Source organism: Hyperoodon ampullatus, assembly GCF_949752795.1.
Source record: "Hyperoodon ampullatus genome assembly, chromosome: 1".
Taxonomy (NCBI): domain Eukaryota; kingdom Metazoa; phylum Chordata; class Mammalia; order Artiodactyla; family Ziphiidae; genus Hyperoodon; species Hyperoodon ampullatus.
Window position 1 is genome coordinate 24,155,991 of NC_136914.1, and position 23,201 is coordinate 24,179,191.

General features: G+C 34.4%; 1 protein-coding gene across 1 annotated transcript in view; it reads right to left on the reverse strand.

Annotated features, from left to right (window-relative positions):
- CCSER1 (coiled-coil serine rich protein 1) overlaps positions 1 to 23,201 on the reverse strand; it is a gene marked incomplete at both ends in the record, with an annotated part of 1,070,022 nt that overhangs the window by 367,860 nt on the left and 678,961 nt on the right. Inside the window, one exon of the mRNA XM_079713141.1 lies at positions 21,983 to 22,027. Within this exon, the coding sequence (XP_079569267.1) occupies positions 21,983 to 22,027 (45 nt within the window). The remainder of the gene's footprint in view (positions 1 to 21,982; positions 22,028 to 23,201) is intronic.

The following is a 23,201-nucleotide window of genomic DNA, read 5'->3' on the forward strand; positions in this document are numbered from 1 at the left end:
TGCGGAGCACAGGCTCCAGACGCGCAGGCTCAGCAGCCATGGCTCATGGGCCCAGCCACTCCGTGGCATGTGGGATCTTCCCGGACCGGGGCACGAACCCATGTCCCCTGCATCGGCAGGTGGTCTCTCAACCACTGTGCCACCAGGGAAGCCCAGTATCCTGGTTATTTTTGATCTGGTTATTTTTCTTACACACTGAAGATCTCAATTTCTCTCCAGGATTCAACTACCTCCTGTTTGAAGACGCCTTCCCAGAATTGTTCTATCTTCTGACAGATTCCTCTCATGAACTAAACAGTGAGAATTTTCACAAGTACTCACTCTATCTTTTAAAAATGTTTAAAACTAAACTATCACCCACATTTTAGCTTTCCTCTGAGTTCCTTTTATTTGTCACATGATTAGCCCTATCACACTTAAAACTTTGCAATCATCTTTGTTTCTTCCTTTCAGGTAACACTGAATTAGTACCTAAGATGGGTCAAATCATCCTTCATATTCACTCTGTCCTCACTGTCTTTCAGTTTTTGTCATTACCATGTTGATACAATTACATAGTGAAACTCTCTCTTTGAAGCCTATGTCTCATGCAATTACTTCCATAAACAATACACAAATTTTGTTCCAACTGGACTTTGTTGTGGTCAAGAATCATGTTCAAAAATTTATTTAACTCTGAGTTCTTTGATAATAGCAAGAATTTAATAAATACTGAATTAAAGGATTAACACTGGTATAGTCATTGATCCTTGAATACTATATGCAAATTATCATGTAAATTGTTATTAAAAATGTAAATACCTCCCCCCATTTGGATGAATATCTTATAAGTAATATCTGTTATATTTAAACAAAGCTTAAACTATTTTAGTCATCATGTAAATTCAGTTGCACAAGTCAGTATATTTTGAAAGTATGAAGGTGAAACTAGACAATTTATAAAATACCATGATGTTTGAAATTCTCCACTTTTCTAAACTTCCCAGTCCCTGATATATCCTCCTAATTTTTCTCATAATTTACTAACTAGGAATCCTTTTTTAAAAACGTGCTATACTCACACATATCTATAAACATAAATTACGTACTATAACTTATGTATAGATACAGCTATTTATCTGTCTACTTACCTACCATATACCAATTATTTTATTTATCCATGTACCTCTATAAACTTAGTTCTATTAATCTACTGTGTAATAATAAATATTCATACATTTGTTGATTTTTTTCTATTTATACATATATAACCTGTACAAAATACTTGTTAGCCAGCATCTAGAGTTACCTCTGGTTTGAAATACTGATTTCACGAATTTACCCAATCATTTATTTTGATTATAGAAAACATAATCTGAATCTGTTAATTAACTATTTTTTATCCTCTTTTTAACATCTCTGAGATATATTTAGAAGCTACAGAAATTCTATAAATATGAGTGAAGGTTAATGTTAAAAAGGTGGTCTAGCAATGTTCTCAGGGATTTGATACTGACCACATATATATTATATATATATAAAATAAATTGTGTGAAAATACATTAAAAATGATAGTTCATTTTAGGCTTAATACTATGAATCAAAGAAAATGTGTAAGAGGAGAGAGGCTAATAAAATGTTGAAAGAACATTACATTTTAAATGGCTAATCTTCTTCTCTCCTTTGTTCACCAATGGAGTTTAATCAATGTTTTCCTGAAACCTTCTGCCAAGGCTTGACAGTAAGCATATTCATCTCTGAATACAGAGAAAATGTATTATGGGAATGATTTAGAAGAAAAGAACATCTGCCCCCTTTCATACATGAATATCAAAACTGCAGATGGCGGGCTTGGTGGCGGGCCTGGTGGCGCAGTGGTTGAGAGTCTGTCTGCTGATGCAGGGGACACGGGTTCGTGCCCTGGTCTGGGAAGATCCCACATGCCACAGAGCAGCTGGGCCCGTGAGCCATGGCCACTGAGCCTGAACGTCCGGAGCCTGTGCTCCGCAACGGGAGAGGCCACAACGGCGAGAGGCCCGCGTACCGCAAAAAAACAAACAAAAAAATAACTGCAACTTCAAAAGCTCACTTTTCCCAACTCCGTTAAAGAAGGAAATTTAAGTTATCTTTTAAACACTGACTGGCACATTCACTGAGAATCCTAGAGCATATTTTCCTTACCTAGACTGCCTGTAAATGGAATGAGGCTATATTATCAAGGCTTCGAAATTTGAACAATTTGTCTAAATTTCACTACAGAAAACCTGTTCTACAAAAAACTATTGGAAAGAGTTGATCATAATACTCATCTTCAAAACGACATAGTCTAACACCTATATCAACGAGAACGTTGCAAGTTAGGTATTACGCAAAACAGAAAGAGTGCTGGAGTATAATTATGAATGAAGCCTTTGTTCATATAAACAGAAGGCTTTCTTTGGGGAAATATAAAAAGGTGTTTATCCATAAAAGTTTATTTTCCATTCAGTGCTTTAGCTTCCTATGAAGTTATCCAGTCTAGAAGAAAGTTGAAGATTAATCTCTATAACTACAGTTGGTTCTTCTTCCATAAACAGATAACCACAATGGAGAAGAAAAAAAGATATAATGTTCATTAGAATTTTCTAAAATTTGTACTTTTATTTTTGGAGTACCCATACATACAATTACATGCATCTTTCCTTAGCATAGTATTAATGACTGTAAGAAAATATTCAGTCTCAGATATATCAACAAGAAAGTCAAATATTTGTTGGACATACATAATGTAAATGGTTTGCTATCTAATATACAATAAAATTTAGAACCATATGAATATAAAATGACTTATAACAGATTTTGGGTGTGTATTTTGATATATCAAAGATGGCAAGTCTTAATCACTTGGGTGATAGAGAATGAGCCATTGAATTTTGCTAGAAAGTAAATAAGTATGATACAAATTACATATAATATTTTTTTCTTTCCTTACTATTGAACTAAAATAAGAAAATGGGTTTTAAGAAAATAAATAACTTTTCAAAGGCCATGTAAGTGATGAGTAGCAAAGCCAGGATTTTTTTTTTTTTTTTTTTTTTGCAGTACGAGGGCCTCTCACTGTTGTGGCGTCTCCCGTTGTGGAGCACAGGCTCCGGACGTGCAGGCTCAGCAGCCATGGCTCACGGGCCCAGCCTCTCCGCGGCATGTGGGATCTTCCCAGACCGGGGCACGAACCCATGTCCCCTGCATTGGCAGGCGGACTCTCAACCACTGCGCCACCAGGGAAGCCCCAAAGCCAGGATTTTTTAAGTGTGGTTACACCACAAAAAACTGATGCTCTCAGTAATTTTTTTTTTCTACCTTAGTAATTTTTTTTCTACCTTATGGTGTTGGTTGACTGGCACTACATAAAATTCCTTCTTACAATACAAGGTTACAAAAGCGAAGTACCTTTCAGAACTTGGACTTTGTAACCCTGTATGAAACACCTGAGAAACCACTAATATATCTTTAAAAGACAGTTTTGGTCTCATAAACTCCACTGAAATGAATATGCAATATAGCACTTCTATCTACTTAATAAGCACTTTATATGGCAGTTACTCTGCATTAGATACTATTCTAAGAACCTTATAAAAACAAGCTATTTAGTTCACAATAACTCCGAGGTAGGTACTAAGCAAGGAGTCTGAGCCATGAATAAATTGACTATCTTGCTTAAAGTCAGTTCAACAGCTAAGAGGTGAAGTCAGGATTCAAACCCACCTCTGGAAACTCACCTTCAGGGGTTGTATTCACAATCTCCAACTGTTTTCTAGTCCTTCTAAGCCTCAAGGCTCATTTATAGGAAACCAAGATTTACGTAAATAAATGGATGTCGTAGGAATGCACGGTACTACTTTATTGTTTCAGTTTGTCAGCTTAGCACTAAAAGCTGCTTGTTTTTGTTTAGCTTTTTATCTGCAATCAGAACATTCTGCCATCAGGTGGTACCTTTTTATGGCTCATGACCTGAATGCTTAGGTTTCTTTAGGTATGATTCATTGACAGACTCACAAATAGAGTTTTTACTCATTTTTTCTTTAGAGCAAAGAAACATAGAAACTTGACTATATTAAACTAGCTTAATAAATATAATAAACTATTAAAAACCACTAATCTAACTCTCATTTATGGTTAGGTAAAATCATTTTTAACTCATATTTTTTCTCTTGGAATTATTAAAAACAAAACAAAACTAAACTTCCAAAGCTTCCGACTCAGTGAATCTAGTTAATTGTAATAAAAAAGGACCCCTGTGTTTTGCTTATCACTTGAGAAAAAAAAAAAAAAACAGGAAATCTATTGGATAGTTTGTCCCTAACCTTTCCGATTCTGCACTTTTCTTTAACTACAACAACAAACACCTTTAAAACATTAATGACATATACTGTTCAAATGGCTTTGCATATTCAAGCTCACTTAATCTCCACAATAACCCCATGAGGTAGATATTGTTATTACCTCCCATTTTAAGGATGTGAAAACTGAAGCACAATTTCTAATGCTTTGCTATTGTTTTCTTTTTTTTACAAGAGCTAGTAAGTGATACAGCTGGGATTTTCTCCAGGTCATTTGCATCACTAAGCTGTCTTGTCTCTCAGTGTGTACAATCTATATACTAGGGATTCCTAGAGCTTCCATAGTGATTTTTTTGTTGTTGTTTTCAGTGCAAAATAGCAGGGATGGCAAGGGAGCAAGAGAAGGAAGCCACTGAATGATCCTCCAAATCTTCCTCTAACTTTCTTGATTAACCCAACCATTTGTTTATTTATGGATTCAACATCTCAATAAATAAATGTTTTGAGTGTGTACACTATGCCAGGCAAAAGTAGAAAGTAAAAGATGGAAGATGTGTATACACCGAGGATTTCTCTAGATATATCAGTTTTTAAAAAACATAAGCTGGGCTTCCCTGGTGGCACAGTGGTTGAGAGTCCTTCTGCCGATGCAGGGGACACGGGTTCATGACCCGGTCCGGGAAGATCCCACATGCCGCGGAGCAGCTGGGCCCGTGAGCCATGGCCGCTGAGTCTGCGTGTCTGGAGCCTGTGCTCCGCAACGGGAGAGGCCACAGCAGTGAGAGGCCCGCGTACCGCAAAAACAACAACAACAACAAAAAAAACAATTAAAAAAAACATAAGCTGTTGCTGTTTTCTGATAAGAAAGGAGAACCAACTGGGCACATTTTATTTGAGAAACATGTTGCTAATAACCTCACATAATTTAAAACTCTCTTAATTCAATGCAAATATTGATCAAGGTTGATGGGTATTTTTGTTTCTTTTCTAAAGAGATATCTTTCTGTACAAATAACATAAACACAATTTACTATTCAGTTGGCCCTTTAACTTTGACATTATGCTTTTCTTTATGCATTTTTAATATAGGGGTTTGACATTATTTCTAATTTTTGGAATAAGTTGAAGATGTATTATCCTTTTATATTGACAACTTTCAAATCACATAATTCAATTTCACATAAAATTCAAGCTCACTACACATAAAACATTAAGTGAGGGAGACAAACTGTTTCCAAGACTACATTAATTCCTTATCTTTAAAAAATCTGTGGAGAACTTTATAATGTTGTATATAAATGTACAACTTAAAATTAGTTGTTGGTTTGACGTCTTTAAATAATTAACAATAGCAAAAGCAAAAACGTGAACAACCACTACTGAATTTGGCAGAAAGTTTAGAGAGTCTGATATGATACAGAAGTTGACTAAACTAAAGAGAAGCTGTAAAATTTATGGGTAGGCATGAGCCACCTCCCTCTCTCTCATCTCTCTTTCATTTGTATAATGGCTGAGTGCCTTGGCACCACCATGTGCTCAGGGCTGGAAAATATGATAATTGGGCCCATGCAAGTGCAAGTCAAGCATTCAAGTCTAAGCACCATCTCATCATACTTTCTTATAACTGTTCTCTGATTGGAACTTCTACAAATGTGTATCTCCTCAAGTTCTGGGTCTTGCTTGGGACTCTGTATAGGCAGAGTTGGGTCTAAAAGTAAAACATGACATCTTGAGTGAGTAGGCAGGAACTAGTGCACTTTCACCATGCTCAGGTATGTGCTGCTAAGTATTTAAGGTCCAAGAATAGATGGTCACGTTATCAAACGGATTAGTATCTCTAAATGCTATTTAAACTTCAGAGTCTCAGATTAAATACCCTCCACAGTAAAAATATCATGATGTTCCTGACTTGTATCAAGGAGATATCATAGTTTTACAAGCTGTTGAAGGTAGGGACTGTATTTTATTCATGTATTCAGCCCTAATTACTAAATCTATCACCTTATAAACAGTAGACCTCCATTTTCAAATGCTAATTGAAAAAAACAAAAACAAAAAACTAGTAATAATATAGAAATCTAACTGCTCTTGTTCAAAACTTACATTCTCATGTTTAATTAAAATCTTTCTTTGAATGGTAGTTTGTTTTCAAACTATTCAGGAAAAGCTTATTAGAGAAGCAAAGTCACTGATTTGTAACTCGAAAGGTCTTAAATAAGAGTGCCTAACCCAATAACAGCTTATTTTGTCAGTAAAGATTTAATTTGTTAGAAAAGGTGGCATATGCTATTTATCATGTGGAGGCCAGAGGCTCAATTGTCAGAAAAGAAACAGAATGTGGCTGCCACTCTGGAAAACCATAGGTTTTGATAGCAGACACTTGTAGATTTTAATCCTACCTTTACACCATACTAGCTGTATGACCTATTAATCATTCCAAGCATCTGCTTCCAAGGTAGATTTCTGATAATAATACCTACTTCACAGAATTATTAAAAAGGGCCTGGAACACAGTAGGTGCTCAGTAAAGGTTAGTTCTCCCTGCCTCAGGTATTGCTATTGGAAATGTGCTAGTGACATCTAGTGGTAATTCCTGCAAACCTCAAAAGGCCACCTTAGAAACTCACAGAGCTTCCCAAGTCACGCATTCATTCCATCAGCAAACATTTATTAAATACCTCCCGTGTTCTAGGCTCTTAAATCAAGTTCTGAGGATTGCAAAGATGTAAAAAAACACAATACCTACCCTAGAGAAGCTGTGGTTGTAGCCCACCAGACACGTTAGCTAATTACTATAAAAAATGTAATTATGTCTACAATAGCAGTAAGAAAAAGTACAAATATGCTACAGAATGGGCAACTCACTCTGCCAAAGGATACGCCATTTGGCCTGGGTCTTAACGAGTAAATAAAATTCTCCCAGTATAGTTTAGCTGAAGGAGAAATGGGGATATTTAGAGATTTCTAAAATGGTAATAAGTTAATAAGACCTATTTGCTAAAGTTTTGGTTGATGTGCTAAGGAGTTTAGCCCTTCTCTTTGTGTGACAGGAAGATAGTAACACCTTTAGTGACGAAGGCTCATAATTATACTCGGGCAACAGTGTGGAGGGTAGATTGGAGATGGGAAGGAAGAGAAGCTGGAGAACCCATTAAAAGGTTATAATTTTACCCTTCAGAGGTAATGAAGATCCAAATTCATTCAGTGGAAAAGGGATAGACAGGAGGAAACGTAACTGAGACATCTGAAGTAGAGTGGAGACTGTAATGACTATGATGAGTGGGAACATACAGGAGCAGGAAGAAATGAGGTTGATTCCGTGTTTTCTGGAATGGACTGTTAAGAAGTAATGTCATTAAAAGAAATTTAAAAAAACAGAGAAGAAATTGGTGTTTGGGGGAGGGAACATGAAGATTATGAATTGTCTTTCTACATATCTTTAAAATTTAAATAATATTTAATAGAAATGTCTGATAAGTGAATAGACATAGGTCTGGAAAGAGATCTGGATGGAGATGGAGACTTAGGAACATCAGCAGGTAGCCAACGTTACAGCCACCAGGGTGGATAAGATTACCTAGGAAAAAAATGTGTCAAAAGAGGAAGGGCGAAGAGACAGGGTCAGGACCTTAGGGGACACCATAACTTAATTAGTAAGCCCTAAATAAGAACTGGAGTCACCCTTAATTTGTTCAGAGCAGTCCCTTAGTAAGTTCTAAACATAGACAACAAAACAACTTTGGAAATAGGTTGGTAATAGGAATATCTCAACTAACCAGAACATAACTTTTAAAAATACACTTAACCTAAATTTAAGGTATAAAAGCAAAGCTATAAAGTTCCCCACAGTTTTCATGAAATAAGTTGTATTTGAATCTTCCTCCCATAACTGAAAACTCTGCTTTAAGCTTTGAGTGTAGTCTTTCCTAGGTCGGAGGGGAAATTTTATTTGACCGTCTATAAAATGAACAACTTTTCCACTTCTCTCATTAAATTTGGCCAGCTAGGTTTCTTTCCATTTTTTGTTTTATTTTCTTCTTTCTCTCTTTCTTTTTTCCTCTCTCCTGATACAAGTATTTCTTGCTTCAGTGATTTTCTGGGAAAAGAGCCCAGTTGGTTTAATGTTTTTGGTTTTTTGTTTTGTTTTTTATTATAGACTACCTTACGAATTTAGGATATTAACTCTATACTTTAAGTGTTGTCAGGTTGAAAAGAAGAGCTATTCAATTTATGGCCTCCTAAAATATATATAATCTCTATTTTATTTTTAAAATGCAAATTCTCTTATTTTTTCATCTCTTATCATGTTTGTAGATACTAAAAAAAAAAAAAAAACCTGGTCTGTCAATTAATTTTATCGCCCCATGACTAATATTTTCTATATGCTAATGCTCAGTCTCTTGGTCCTCAAATTCATATATCACTTCATGTGTCATTCTAAAGAACATCTTTCCTTAATTATCACAGATGAGTTTAAATACCATTTAACTATATCATTTTCAAAATCTCTGTACTCAATTTACATACATTGATTAACTTTGGGCAATCAGCTGATCCCCTCTGCACCTGAATCAGCCTTATCTGTCCAAAAGGGAATCACAGTTCAGGGTGATCGTATGAGATGAACATGACGAGTGCCTGAAAACCTTGCATAATTTAACCCTGACAAAGAATAATGGGTAATTCAAACAGTTGAATTAGCCCCATCATACAAGTTAAAAATTCACTTGGATCATCAGATTTGAAATTATGAAACTTGACAAATTTTTAAAAATTCAACTATATTAAAAATTTCCCCACAATTAGAGCTTTATAAATATTTTTTCTCACCATTTTAAATTTGTATATCTCAAATTCACCTAAAATGTAACAACCATGACCAGAATCTATCTCTTTAAGTAGGCCAAAGAAAAAAATTAAATATGCTTATTAACTTTAATATTTAATTATAAGTGAAGCCAAAATATATTAATTAATTAAATATGTGAAAGGCAAAAGGAACAAATGATCTAGACTAGCATAGGTGTTCTAAACCCAACTCTTGCTGATTCTAAAAAGGAACAAGATTTAACACAACAAACATTTGTTGGGTGCTTACTTTATATCAGGAACTATACCAAGTTTTATGGATGGAAACAGAGTAAGACTCTGTTCTCTAGGAACTCAGTCTAAGTGACAGAATGGTGGAGACAAACAAAGAGACTCACAATACAATATGATAAACATAATAACATAGTAGAACCAAGCATCAAGTACTATTTTTGCAAGTAGGAATTCCTGGGGAATTTTTCCTTCAATAGGCAATATTCAATCTGAGATGTGGTGCTGAGTAAGTGGCTTTACACCCAGATGTCTACTGTCTAGACACTAGGATGTCTACTGTCTTTTATTAATTCAAGGTAACAGTAACAATAAACAGTAAAAGCATTTAAAACTTCCATATGGGGTATTTTTATTGGTACCTTACATTGAGATCACTATTTTTGATATACAATCTCATTTTCTCTATTCATAACAATCCTATGGGGTAAGGTACAACTATGGATTTAAATTTTTAAATGAAGAAATTGAGGTACAAATTATGTACCTCAGTGACATAGGTTATGCAACCTGCTCAACATCACGTTGCTGAGCAAAGAGCAGAACTGGTAATAAAAGCTCCAAAATATGCGCCCTCTAAAAATCCCACTATGCCGCACTGCCTCTTATTATACAGTCATTTCCTATTTAGGGAAAATTTAATGAATTTTTGTGCCACAGATGTCTCCATCTGCAAAACATATAAAACTCTTACAAATTTTTCTATGATCCTATTGAAGTCAATGGCTCCAGTAATACCTAAATCATTTGCAGTTTTCTTTGACCTCCAATTGTCTGAGTGCTACACAAAAACATCTATAAATTACTCCATTCTCAAGAAATTAATACTGAAGTTACTATGTTCTCCAGGCAGCACCTCATTGTTCTTTTGAATTACTTTCACTTGCTAGCTTCTTAAATATGCTTTTCATGTTCACTTTCTTGTTGCCAATTCTGGAACTGATGGCTATCACCTCTTTTATCCATCGAAAGTTACTCATTAAGATGAGTAAAATCTTTTTCAAGGCAAAATTGGAAGATCATTTTTTTCCCCTGGTGCTTTTGACCTCTGTACACTTTTGACATTTTTGTACTAGGTACTACTTACTCTCAATATTCTTTGTGACCTTTACTTCCAGAAAGTAAACCAGAGCTAATATATTATCAAAGGTAACTTGTTAGAGGAGAAAGCAACATCACGTCTTTGATAGGCTATAATTGGAAGCAAGAAAGGTACAAAGAACCATTTTTCCAGTTTTTGATTCCACATGTTTCAACAACTGTGTTTAATTTCTAAAACTCCAGACTTCTAGAATATTAAGTAAATCTATATTTTAATTAACTTTAACATATCTAAGTGTAGGACAATACTCATGATCTGGTTTGACAATGGTATCAGTTATAAATAGGTGGATGAGTTAAAATTGCTAAATATCATTAACTTACTCATTTTGAATTTAACATTTTTGAGTATTTATAAATACAAGTTCAAATAACCCTTATATTTTCTCTCAACTGTTTTAGAAGATATTCCTCTAGGTCCTATTTGTTATTGTCTACCCCTAAACCATACAGAAATGGTCAAGCAAGTGCACTGTGAATTTTCCCATGTGGAATATTGTCTGATCCCACTCCCTTTAGTACACAAAAGAGAAGTACAGGTCACGCTAATGTTCAGGATTCACGTACCGGCAATGATTTGGTTTAATAAATACAATGGATTAGAAATACATTGGATAAATAAATCCAGATAGAGAACTGTTTTAATTTACCATATTGTCAACATTTATCTTTCTTCATAGGATATGTTATTTTTAAACAGTGAAAGCTAATCCCCCCCCCAAGATGTAATAGATTTAGATAGGGGTGATTGAGGAGCTAACTTTGAGATGATGATCAGGACCTGGTTAAGAAGTCTGAGCCTGGGAAAATTGCACAAACTACATGTTTCAGGTAAATTTTGTATTTTCCTAACTCATCCCCTCTTGATATAAAAATAATAAAAGAAAATGAAAATGGTACCCCAAGCTTCATTCCAGATGAGTTACTACCAGTATATCTTCCCTAACCACAATTATCTTAAAGAGAACATTCAGATCATGAGACTCTTCTACCACAGTAAAAGTGGTAAAATCCAAAGATGAGTTAAATGGTGCTTTTATCATTTGAATATCATAAAAGGAAAGAAAAGAGAAAAAAAGAGAAAGAAAAAAATCATTTTTCTAATCCTAGTTCCTGTTGCTAAAGTATATTTATTTGATTGAACCGTGTGGATGAGCTAGGGGAAATTAGACCACACTGTCTATAATTAGAAGTGACTGTCCAGCTATAGAGTAGATAGCTGAGCCCATCATTTGGTGGTAGTCATGAGGTACAAAGTATAGGTTAAGAAAAAAAAAAAAAGGTAGAGAAGCTACCTAATTTACACAGAAAGAAGAATGATGTAGAATTAGAGAACAGAGAAACAGAGAAAAGGAGCTGATTATTATCCATTTTCCAGAAGATCAAGATATATTCCCTGCAAATGGATGTACCTGACACTATTCAATTTAATGTAAGTTTTAAGTAGGTTTCTATTCTTTGTAGTCACATAGTTCCTAACGAAAACAAAAGAGTAGTTGTGGTCTTGGTCTTGGATGAGATAATACCTATATGCAACAAATAAGTAGGCAAGGAGAGAGGGGGAGACAGAGAATATGATTGTTTAGCAAGTTTAGATAATTCTCATGAGGAATGCCAAGTGTCAAAATATCCAGTTGTAGTAAATCTATTAATTTCTCTTCTTATAAATCATAGTGTAGTGTTGAATTTTTACTCTGGAGTCATATTCCCTAGGTTTCAATCCTGGCTTCACCCACTTATAACACTTGGGCAAGTTATCTAAGCCATTTCTTGTCTGGATTTTTCTTCTTTGAAATGAGAATGATAATAGTGGCTATTTCAAAAGTTTGTTATGATGAGTGACTACATGTAAAGTGCTTACAGAACTAATAAGCACACGCAAAGCACTTACCAAGGGTAATTCAAATTTTTTTAATATTGTGCAAAGAAAGGATGCTATTTTTTAGGGTTTTAGAGTGAAATGTATCCTATATCAGATCTACAATGGCTTATCCAAAATTCTTCAGGTCAAATATATCTGGTAATTTGGAATTACCCTGATTTTAAAATAGTAATACAGAGCATATGCCATATCTTTTGAATATTCCCAGCAGGGTTTGGAGCAGCACTCTGTACAAACACATTGATATTTCTGTAGCAAAACATGTACATGTTCATGCTAAGTGGGAAAAAGAAAGACTATAAATGAGTTCATATTAGTTCAGGCCAGGTTTGGGCCACCAAGTGAGCTTGAGCCTCCCTTTGATGAGGGGATATCAGTTTTCAGAGCATTTGGGATATTAGAATTTCAGATAAATTATTTACATGTGTTATTTTATTCCTCTACTTACTGTTTATATTTGTTGTTGGGAATTTAAATGTAACTAAATTTTAATGTTATTGAAGAGACAAGACACTTCTGAGTAAATAGGTAAAGGGCAAAGAGAAAGCTTCTATTTTGAGGGAAATAATTTGTACAGTTGTATTACTTTTAGAGTGTTTTATAGGCTGAACTGTGTCCCCCCAAATTCATATGTTGATGTCCTAACCCCCAATACCTCAGAATGCGATGGTATTTGTAGATAGGACCTTTAAAGAGATAATTAAGGTAAAATGAGGCCACCAGGGTGGGCCCCAACCACACTGACTGGTGTCCTTATAAGAGGAAATCTGGGCACACAAAGACACACTGGCGATATGAACACCCAAAGGATAGACCATATGAGGACACAATGAGAAGGCAGCTATTTGAAAGCCAGCCAAAGAGAAAAGCTTCAGAAGAAACCAAACCTATGGACACGTTGATCTTGGCTTCTAGACGCAGAACTGTGAGAAAATAAATTTCTATTGCTAAAGTTACCCAGTCTATGCTACTTTGTAATGACAGCCTTAACAAACTAATACAGTATGCAATAGCAATTTTACTTATAGCTATTATTTTGAACACAACTGTTGTGTGAGTCTGAAATTCTCTAATCCTAACGTTTTTAATATAAGTAAAACAATTGTTTATATAATAATTCAACAGTATAATATTTATAATAATAAATACAATATTTTTCCGCTTACTGGTAATCTTATTTAGAAGTTTTATATTACATATTAGGTAACAATGTGGTGATCACTGACAAGGGACTGCGGGGTTCTGTGATATAACTGGAGGACAGCAATGGAACTAGTCGGGAGTGTCCCTATTCCACTGGGCTGACTGAGCATCGATGTCCCAAAAACTGTCTCAAAGTGGGTGTGAGGACAGGAAATAAACAGAAAATAGATATATGTCAAACAATTGTCCTCAGCTGGACGGATGATGGAAGAATGGAAAGAGATTTGGGGATCTATTTCTAAGCAGAGAGTAGGAGGGCAGGAAAGTTCTTCAGAGAAGTAGTTAGTTCTCATTGTAGGTTTACAGGATTTTAATACGTTTGTCAGCAAAGCCAATAATTGAATATTTACATGGGGATTATTTGTTCTATATGAAAACATAAATCTAAACAGAAAAGAAATTCTCTTGCTAAGTAATAGATAAGTATCAAAATAATAAAAATGTTTATCTTCTGTATATTTTTGAGGTGGCTATTGGCTTTTATTTGTAATTAAGAAAGGAATCATAAGAGATCTTCTCATTTATGTATGAACAAATACTTCTCTGATGAAAACGGGCTGAATCAATTCAACCATACGGAGTAGTATTTTCCTTTTATATTAATTGACATAGGTAAAGGGCAAAAAATAACTGCATCATAGGTTGTACACACAAATAAAAACAACAATGCCAAAAAGATCCCTATGAGTTTAACACTACACTTTCAAATAAAAATATAAGGCAGTGAAATAAAAATCATAATTTGTTCCTGCCTTTTCAGCTGAAAACATCTCCAGGGTTTAACTGATTCTAAAAATAATATGTGTGCCTTATAAGAATGGATATCTAAACTTTTATTGATTAGAAAGTCAAAATCTTTCTACAGTAACCCTTCTTAGTCCTCATCTCTTTGTAAAATCCACTTAAAAATTACAAATCCTTAATTATATACAAATATTTTTGAAAAAAGACTCATAAATGAGGAAAATATATTGTTTCAGAACTCTGAGGTCAGAATCTCCATCCATTTTACTTGCTGTGCACATCAATGCAAAGCTAGAGTGTCATAAACTCTGCCTAACCTGCCTAATCTCTACCTATTACCTACATTACAAAACTTGCCTTTAAGTCATCCTGCCTGTAACTTAACACCCTCTAAATATCCTCCCCTGAACTCTCCATTTAGAGACCTACTAAAATTTTGTCAATGTAGTGTTCTTTTTTTATTGCAGTGGTTCTAACAAACTCAGTTTTCCTGGATGAAAAGTGTTTTTCTTTGTGATCATTTGTGAGACCAAGAGTCAAAACTTGTGGAGATACAAGGGAGGTCCCAGCGAAAGCCCTGTGCAATCTGACTTAAGATCCTCTACTTGAAATATGTTCCTCTGAGGCAGCTGAACCCTCCATTCAGGAGTCTCTCGGAGAGCAACAGTGAGATACACCCCGCACTGGGTCTAAACTTTAAGTTCTTTTTGTCAACCTCCCAAATGCAGAGTTTCTGCCTCCTAGGAATGAGAATGGTTTTAGTAATCCTTTGACAACCTAATCAACTTTGAAAATTCTTATTCTAGATGAAAATACCTGATCTGTAACTTAGAACGTGACTGTCTGTTTTCATGACTTTCCATTGTGAGTCAGTAAGAAGGGCTCTAACTCCAGGTACTCAGGAGGTTGGACTGCTTGGAGTTAGGTTTTGTTAGACTGATTTCCTTTAGACAAACTTTATCTGAGTATTCTTTCAAAACCTTGTGAGGATTTTCCTCAGTCTTACCTTTGTTGACTCTAATTATTTTCATTCTGCTCAGAGTTAGAGTTGAATTCCCTCATCAGGTCTTAGGCCAAGTTCTTGAGATAGGATGTTGCCAAAGAAAAATTTTCGTGTGGTCTTTTCAAGTTATTTGACCCTCTAGGTCAAATTCCTGTTTGCTTTATATTTTAGCTCATGTGCCTATATCTCTAACTGATATAATTCCATCGCGTACAATCTGAAATTGCAGAGTCCATTTTGGGGAACATGATTGCTAGACTGATGCTTGATGGAATTCACTAGGGTTCAAATTAATTGTCTAAACCTGTTGTAAATACTCTTTTGTGTGGCTGTGTGTGTGTGTGTGTGTGTAATAGGTTTCCTATATCTAAGGCTTCTTTTGTCCTTCCACAGTGATAGGCTTCATGTCTGTCCAATGCTGGCTCCTTCTCACCTCTCTACTTTCCTCACTATTTTTTTCCCTGCTTCTCTTAGGAAAAATTGTTCTGTCGCTATGTATATACTCTAAGAATTTGTAATCTAGATAATCAAACATCTCCAAAAGAAAGATTTAAAAAATTGAATAGTGTGCACTTCTTATGGATTTTGATTTTCTTATTTGAAATACTACTAAGAATGTGTTCTTTCTTACTGGTATAGAGCTGATAAGCTTAGTTTTGCTTAACCAACAGGTTTCTTTTGGATAGTTCCTTGGAATTTCAATGGTATACAAGCATAGAAGAGATCTTCAAAATCCAATCTAAATATCACCCAGAAAATACAGGATGTGAAAAATACCTTATAAAACCTGTAGCGCTTAGGCACTGCTCTCTGTAAACGATGCTGTAAGTGAAAGGTAAATAAAATTTTCTCTCATCTGTAATATGAACTATGGAATTAAGAATTTTTGAGATTCAATGACAGATTCCAAGTACATTTTGTTTGTTGTCCTATCAGGAATTTGTCATCTGAGAACCAATTCAGAATGTAAAATCTAAGACTAGACTTTAGATATCACTGATTATAGGATAGTCCATGTAAACAGTAAAATCTCCCAACAACATGACACTCAAATTGTCTCTGACAGAAGGAAAGATGAAAGGAAGAGCAAATGGTATGGAAAATAATAATAGTAATAAAAATTGTTGTCATTTATTGCGTGCTTCCTATGTGTCAGGCACTGCTCAAAGAGCTTTATACATATTAACTCATTTATCCTTTAAGAACATTTTTGAAACAGGAATAATTATTATGGCCTTGTAAACTGTAATTCTTTCAATTAAATATTGGCTCATAAGCACAAAGATTTTTTCAGTTCTTTTACTGCCTGTCAATTCCGAGAAAGGAAAAAAAAATAAGGATTTTTTACTGAGTCCTTAAAAGGTCTCTTGATCTCAGAATCCAATTGTAAATCAGATACATCTTAGTGGCAAATTAGAGCCACTGAACCACTGAATAAGTCTAGTTATGAAAGAAGAGTTATTTTTGTCTCAGCTTTTATATCTCAAAGAAGAATACAATATTAGCCGATATATATTTCTCCCCCAAATTGTGTCATCACTGAGGTTATAAAAGAATCTCTTATTCTACAAAACTCTACATCAACCAAGAACGGGAGAGCTAAATTTGAACAAAAGTGGAAACAGTCAGTCTATTCTGAATGTTAAACAGTAAAGACTTCATGCAAATGGAAGTAAGTTTTGCAGAAAAATTACTAAAGATAACTGGTAATCATGATTTGTTTCTTGGTGAAGATTTTCACCAAGCTATAAAAGAAATATTGTTATCTTTTATAATTTCAAATTATGTAAAACATTAGATTTTAAGAGAACAATGGCACTTCGACACATTTTGCTAACTCCTTTTCAAGAACAACATACTTTCTTCGATTTTAGTTGTATTTTTAAAAGTCACATATTTTTCTTCTTTTCTCTCTTTAGAAAACAATTCTCTCCAGTGGTCTGTCGGATGTGGGAGAAATAGTAGCAAGTTTTCTTAACTTAAGCCATAACGTAGATCCAAAATAATCTGCCTAATAATTCTAATTAATTTAAAAATGGAAAGAGAAAACAATGGTGATTTTTAATTTTGCTCTACTTGTAATAATGCCTGTGCTACTATTCCAGGTAGAGACAAATTATTTTGAAATACAGAATATCATTGATCACATTCTTTAGTTTTCTCCCTTTTGGTGCTCAAATTTTAAAATGACTTTCAATTTCAAGTAGGAACATGTAATCTGTCAAGGGATAAACAATGCAAAGTCTATCCAGCTGTACTAGCAAAGGCATAAAATCCACTATTTATCTGAATAAAATAATCACTTTCTTTAGGAATATTATATGCTCAAGTGATACTTTACATAAACAGCAAATCACAAATTATTATTTTAAATGATTCATACATTTAAATATAAAGTCAGCTTGGGGAAATAGCATTGAGCTAAACATTTTATTTTCAATCTACCTTTTTCAAATATCTGATTAATTATGTTTAAGTATCAGAAATTCATATCATCTATAATTTCCCATTTATGCATTTTTGGCAAAGTGAGGATACTGTAGTCCAACAGAGAAAGTTAGTGAAGCATTCTGATGACTACAAAGCAGGCAGATTGTAAGGCATGCCCATGATTTTCTTGAGAATTACACATTCAAAAATCAGTTATTTTAATGATCTGAAATGTCCACTTCTTCCTATGTGTCTATCAGAATCTATTTATTTATACTTGCAACCCCCCAGGTAAAATTAGAATTTTTAGAAATATCATTGGCACAGTCAAACATAATTAACTGAAAAATTTCCACACTAAAACGGGATTTTTCTCGTAAAGGGATGAATACATCTCTAATGTTTTGGGGGCATATTTCTAAAGAATGCTTCTAGAAATTATCAGAAATGTTCAGTTTCTCTCAGATTAAGTTTAAGGAGCATTTTCAATATCTGTCTTACAAGAATACAAAACTATTTATTTAAAATGTTCAAGTGCACCGATATTAATCTTTCTTCAGAATTCCAGCTGAAGCATGGTAACATAATCTCTACTTACTTTGTTCATCACTTTGAGGAGATCTGAGCTCTGCCAATTATGTAAAAATGATTCCTGATCATTACACGCTTGCACTTTATTTCCATTGCATCAATGGTTCTGGAATCTCTGTTAACTTCCAACAACACCCATAATCCAAAAGCTCCAATAACCACTGTCTCTCACCTTAGCTTGCCATATTAAGTGTAATTTCTGAAATTAAATGCTTGATCCTGACTTAGATATCTAACCGTAATAGTTTTCTTTATCCATGATATAAAGTCTCACATCATGTGTATTTAGACTTGTGATATAAAATATCCAGAATATGGATGGTCGAGTATTTTTGAGCTAAGGTGAAAATAAAGACAGCTTGCCACTCAAAATTAGTGTGTACAAACACATGCATACATACATACACAGGTACACATGCACACACAGATGAATCTTTAATAACTTAACAAAAACCGTACTTTGGAAAATATACTATTTAAAATAACAAAGTTATACAATCTTTTAAGAAAACTGATAGTAACCTGATTTTATCCACATTTAACAGTAAAAGCACTGTATTTAGGAGAACAGAAATTCCTTAAAAGAAATATGATTTATCTATGTGTCATAGCCAGTGAAATTTCATTGAGGTTTTTCTATGAGTTATAAGATCCCATTAGAGGCAGGAAGTTCACTTACAATCAGAAAGGAATATCAGTTATATAATGACATTTCACACAGCATTCCACTAATCTCCCTTTTTAAACAATCTTGTTATTATCTATTATGATCAGCCCCCTCAATTTACATGCATGGTAAATAAATATACCAAAAATATATAAATATACCATAAAAAATAAATTAAAAATAAATATACCATAAATATACCAAAAAATTAATGTAACTGAGGTTTTTTGTACAATTAATACCTATTTTCAAATATTTCACAAAAATACAAGCAATTTACGTGCTGTTCATCTCTATTTCCTTTAGGAAGGTAATTTATATCTTAATCACTTCTTCTTAATTTATATTTTATATGGCATGTAGTGTTCAAATCTGGCCTTCCTGTATAGCAATGAGCCTTTTAATAATATTTACCACTTAGCTACATAGCATATTACTGCCTGCTTCAATTTTCCATGCATATTCTAACTGTTGTCATGATCTCAAATGGTAAACAGAACATTTTAATTGATGCTTCTTAAACCTTCTTATAAATATTTGGTAAGAGGCCCTAGTGTCACATCCGTCAACACCTACTGGGAACATCTGTCATTTGAACTAAGACAAATTAACTCATTTTAAGAGTAATCATTGTCATTCAGTCTTCATCAATCACAATATCATTAGGATGAAAAATTCTAAGAGGATGTTTTGAGTAAGAGTTTTCCAAATCCACACATTTCAATTTAACATAATCAGAAGTATATTATACATCTTTGTAATACATGCATGTAACAGAACACAGCAAATAGGAATCAGAAAGATACCTGCCACAATTCATAAGCAAGAGAGATCAGGAAGCTCTTAAGAAGGAATTACACTCTCATTTACAGATCACTTACCACTGAGACTTGACCGAAGTGTCCACGACATAGTTCACCTAATTGTCTGATACTTCCCTGAAGTTTCTTACCACAGAATGTATTAGACTTTACAATCATAGGGAAAACTAAAGTGAGTGTTAGGCTGGATAGAAGTATGCCCAAGTAACCCAGTGTTGCCCAGACAGGAAATGAAGTGGTTATTTTGAATTTTAATAGTTGACTTTTACTTTCTATTCCTGGATTGGTGGTCTCAAGTGAAGACACTACCGCGCTATCATTAACTGGATGATCTTACCTCCTTCTCAATTATTCCACCAACCTCAGGGAGGAGGCCCAAATCAAGGTTGTCCCCTCTATGCAGATGTATATGTTAAATTGTAGGTCATTAAAAATTTGACCTTCACACAAACCATAAAATACTTTCAAGAAAAAAAAATTAATTTAATGTACATTATTGACATGTTCCTTACCCATAAGTGCATTTGTAATAAAAATAAAATGAGAGGAAATGAAAAACTAAGCAATACAATTTAACAGCAACTCTTTTCAATAAAAGCCAGTCATTAGGCTTTTAAAAATAACATGAAAATCTACAAAATCTTAATCTAAAAAATGACTTTTGCTACCATTAAGCAACGTCATTACATGGCTACATGGACTTAAGTTTCCCCTCTTTAGACACACAGTTGCTCTTGGACTAGTATACAGTGGTGAGAAGCTGAGTAATACAACCCAAATTGAATGTCCTCAAAGGCACTGAATCAGCAGAAATAAATTGTGGCAGTCCTGCTTGGGTGTGAACTTTCACTTAGAAGGTGATGAGTTAAGTCTCTAAGTAGATCCATTTTAGTCCCATCTGAGAGAAAGTATTTACAAAACCTGTAAATGGCTCTGAGGTCTTCCTTACACAGTACATAATTTTTCGCACTCTGCCTTTACTGATGACCACGTCCTTTTTACCTTGCTCTCCTACAGCATGAAAAATCTCAAGATTTATCTGTATTTCATGTTCTCCAGCTCTTTTGCCAGTGTGAGCCTACTGTTATGCATCTCTGAAAAAGAACAGATTCTTCTGGATGGAAAATAGCAAATAAGCAGAAAGAGAACCTAAATGACAGGTTTACAAGGAACTAAAATGCCAAATACTAAAAACACACAACTGAAAATTAAAAGAGCAAGGAAAGAAGGGGCAAACACCACGTATTAAATACAGAAGAAAAAACGTTTTTACAGAGAGAGAAGCCACAGATAGGGAGGAGGGTTACATTTATTTTCTCATTTTATAAGACAAAGTATCTTCACTTTTGCCCCCAAATTATTATACAAATCTCACCAAAAATAAAATTACCTTTTGGGCAACAAGAAAATATTGATTTACTGAATTAAATATCCCACCATCCCCCTACACCCAACAACCTGAGTCACAAAGTAAAATAGAGCATCTACACATTTGGCCTGGAAAGAATTTTAATCAAGGTGAAGTTAAGCCTGTACATTAGAATTAGAAAATAATATACACCACGTAAACGATACGGTATTATGTTTGGTACTATTAAAAGTTTCCCTTCCTTATAAAGCAACTGGGATAATAATTAAAGGAAGTTTTAGAATCAGTAGTCTTACCAGGGCAACTTCATACCATCTAATATTGCACACACGCCAAGTAGCATATGCCAATTGTCTTGGATAGGAGAGTGAAGAATCCCAGATGACATAAAATGTTTCTGTTGTTAGAATTATGCTAATTTCTCAATTAATCATTTTAAATATTGCATGTAATGTTTGCTTAAAAAGGTTTTTCTGCCCTGTCTAGAGGGCCCTACTGCTATAAAAATCTATTTTAACAGAAACAACACTTGCCTAACCAGAGACCTGGTACTTTCTTCAGTTTCAGAGGAGCAGCACAAATAATACATTTACATAAATATGTATAAAATGTGGTTTGGCCAGAGTAAATGAGATGTATGTTACCATAAATCCTCTCAACACATCCCCGTTGTCATTAACATCATCAGCATCAGTCAACATCACCAACAAAATCACCGCAACACTGTAACCATTATCTCTTCTTCCCCCTCCCTCTCCCTTAGACTTTCTTACCTCTCTCCCTCCTTGTACAGACTCCGGTCTTTTCAGGTTCAAACCCTGAAAGAAAAAAATATATATGTATATATCAAAATAGATTATTGATGGCAAAGAAGAAGTAACTAATAATTAGTACTAGTGCAAAGATTTTGAAGTGAAAAAGAATTCATTTAACAAAGAAGATCTGAATGTACATGAATATCTCACACATAAGACAATATCTATATCTGAGTAAGTCTCCAAAGGTGGTACGAATGCACTTCTTGCTAAATCCCAGGACCATAAGTAAAAATAATTGCAGCACTGGTGATTACGTAGGAAACATTCAGGATTTTTTCTCGTGAAAAGGACTTTCTTCATCTTCTATTATATAACTGCTTTCTACCCTAAAAGGAGAGCAATTCACCTTAAGTCCCCAGTAAACACTATGCATAATTAAATGGCAGAAGAGTTCATCTTTTTCTTAGCAGGCCTATTGCAAAATATGCTTGTGGCACAGGAGTCTGTCTGTCCATCTATCTATCTTCCCTGGAAATACTGCTATTTAGAAAGCAAAATAATGGAAAAAAATTTTTGCCCCCCTCTAAACATGATAAAAGCTTCAATTCCTGTTATTTTCCCTACTGTAGTAGTTTTATATGTGGAAGGAACTGTATGAAAATTGCAATAAAATGTGATCTCATAGTACCTAGTTCTTCCTTTTTACCTTCCTTCATTTTTGTTACCTTTTATTCTCTTTCCCTCTGTCTCTTATCATGACCTTTAATTACTTAACAATACATATTTATTGTATATGTACTGTGGGCCAGACACCATGATAGATATTGGGGATATAAGTAATAAATAGTCCTCAAAGTTTAGGAGATCATTGACTAGACACACAAAAGTGAAGGTAAAACTTCAGGAGAATGATGTCAGGTATACAAAATTTTCTCTGAGCCTAAGATGAAAGAGGCTCATTCAGCCTGTGAATGGGCAAACACACAAAGGACCGCAGAGGAGGATCACATCTAAACAGTGTTAAAGGCTGAAGAGGAAATGCAGAAGATGAACAACATGCTGCAGTCTAAACACCTGACTACTCAGTGTATGGTGACTGGACTTGTAGCATACCATCACCTGGGAATTCATTTCTAATGCTGACTCCACCCAAGACCAGCTGAGCAAGAATATGTAGTTTAACAAAATTTCCAGGTGATTCACATGCCCGTTAGAGTTTGAGAAGCACTGCACT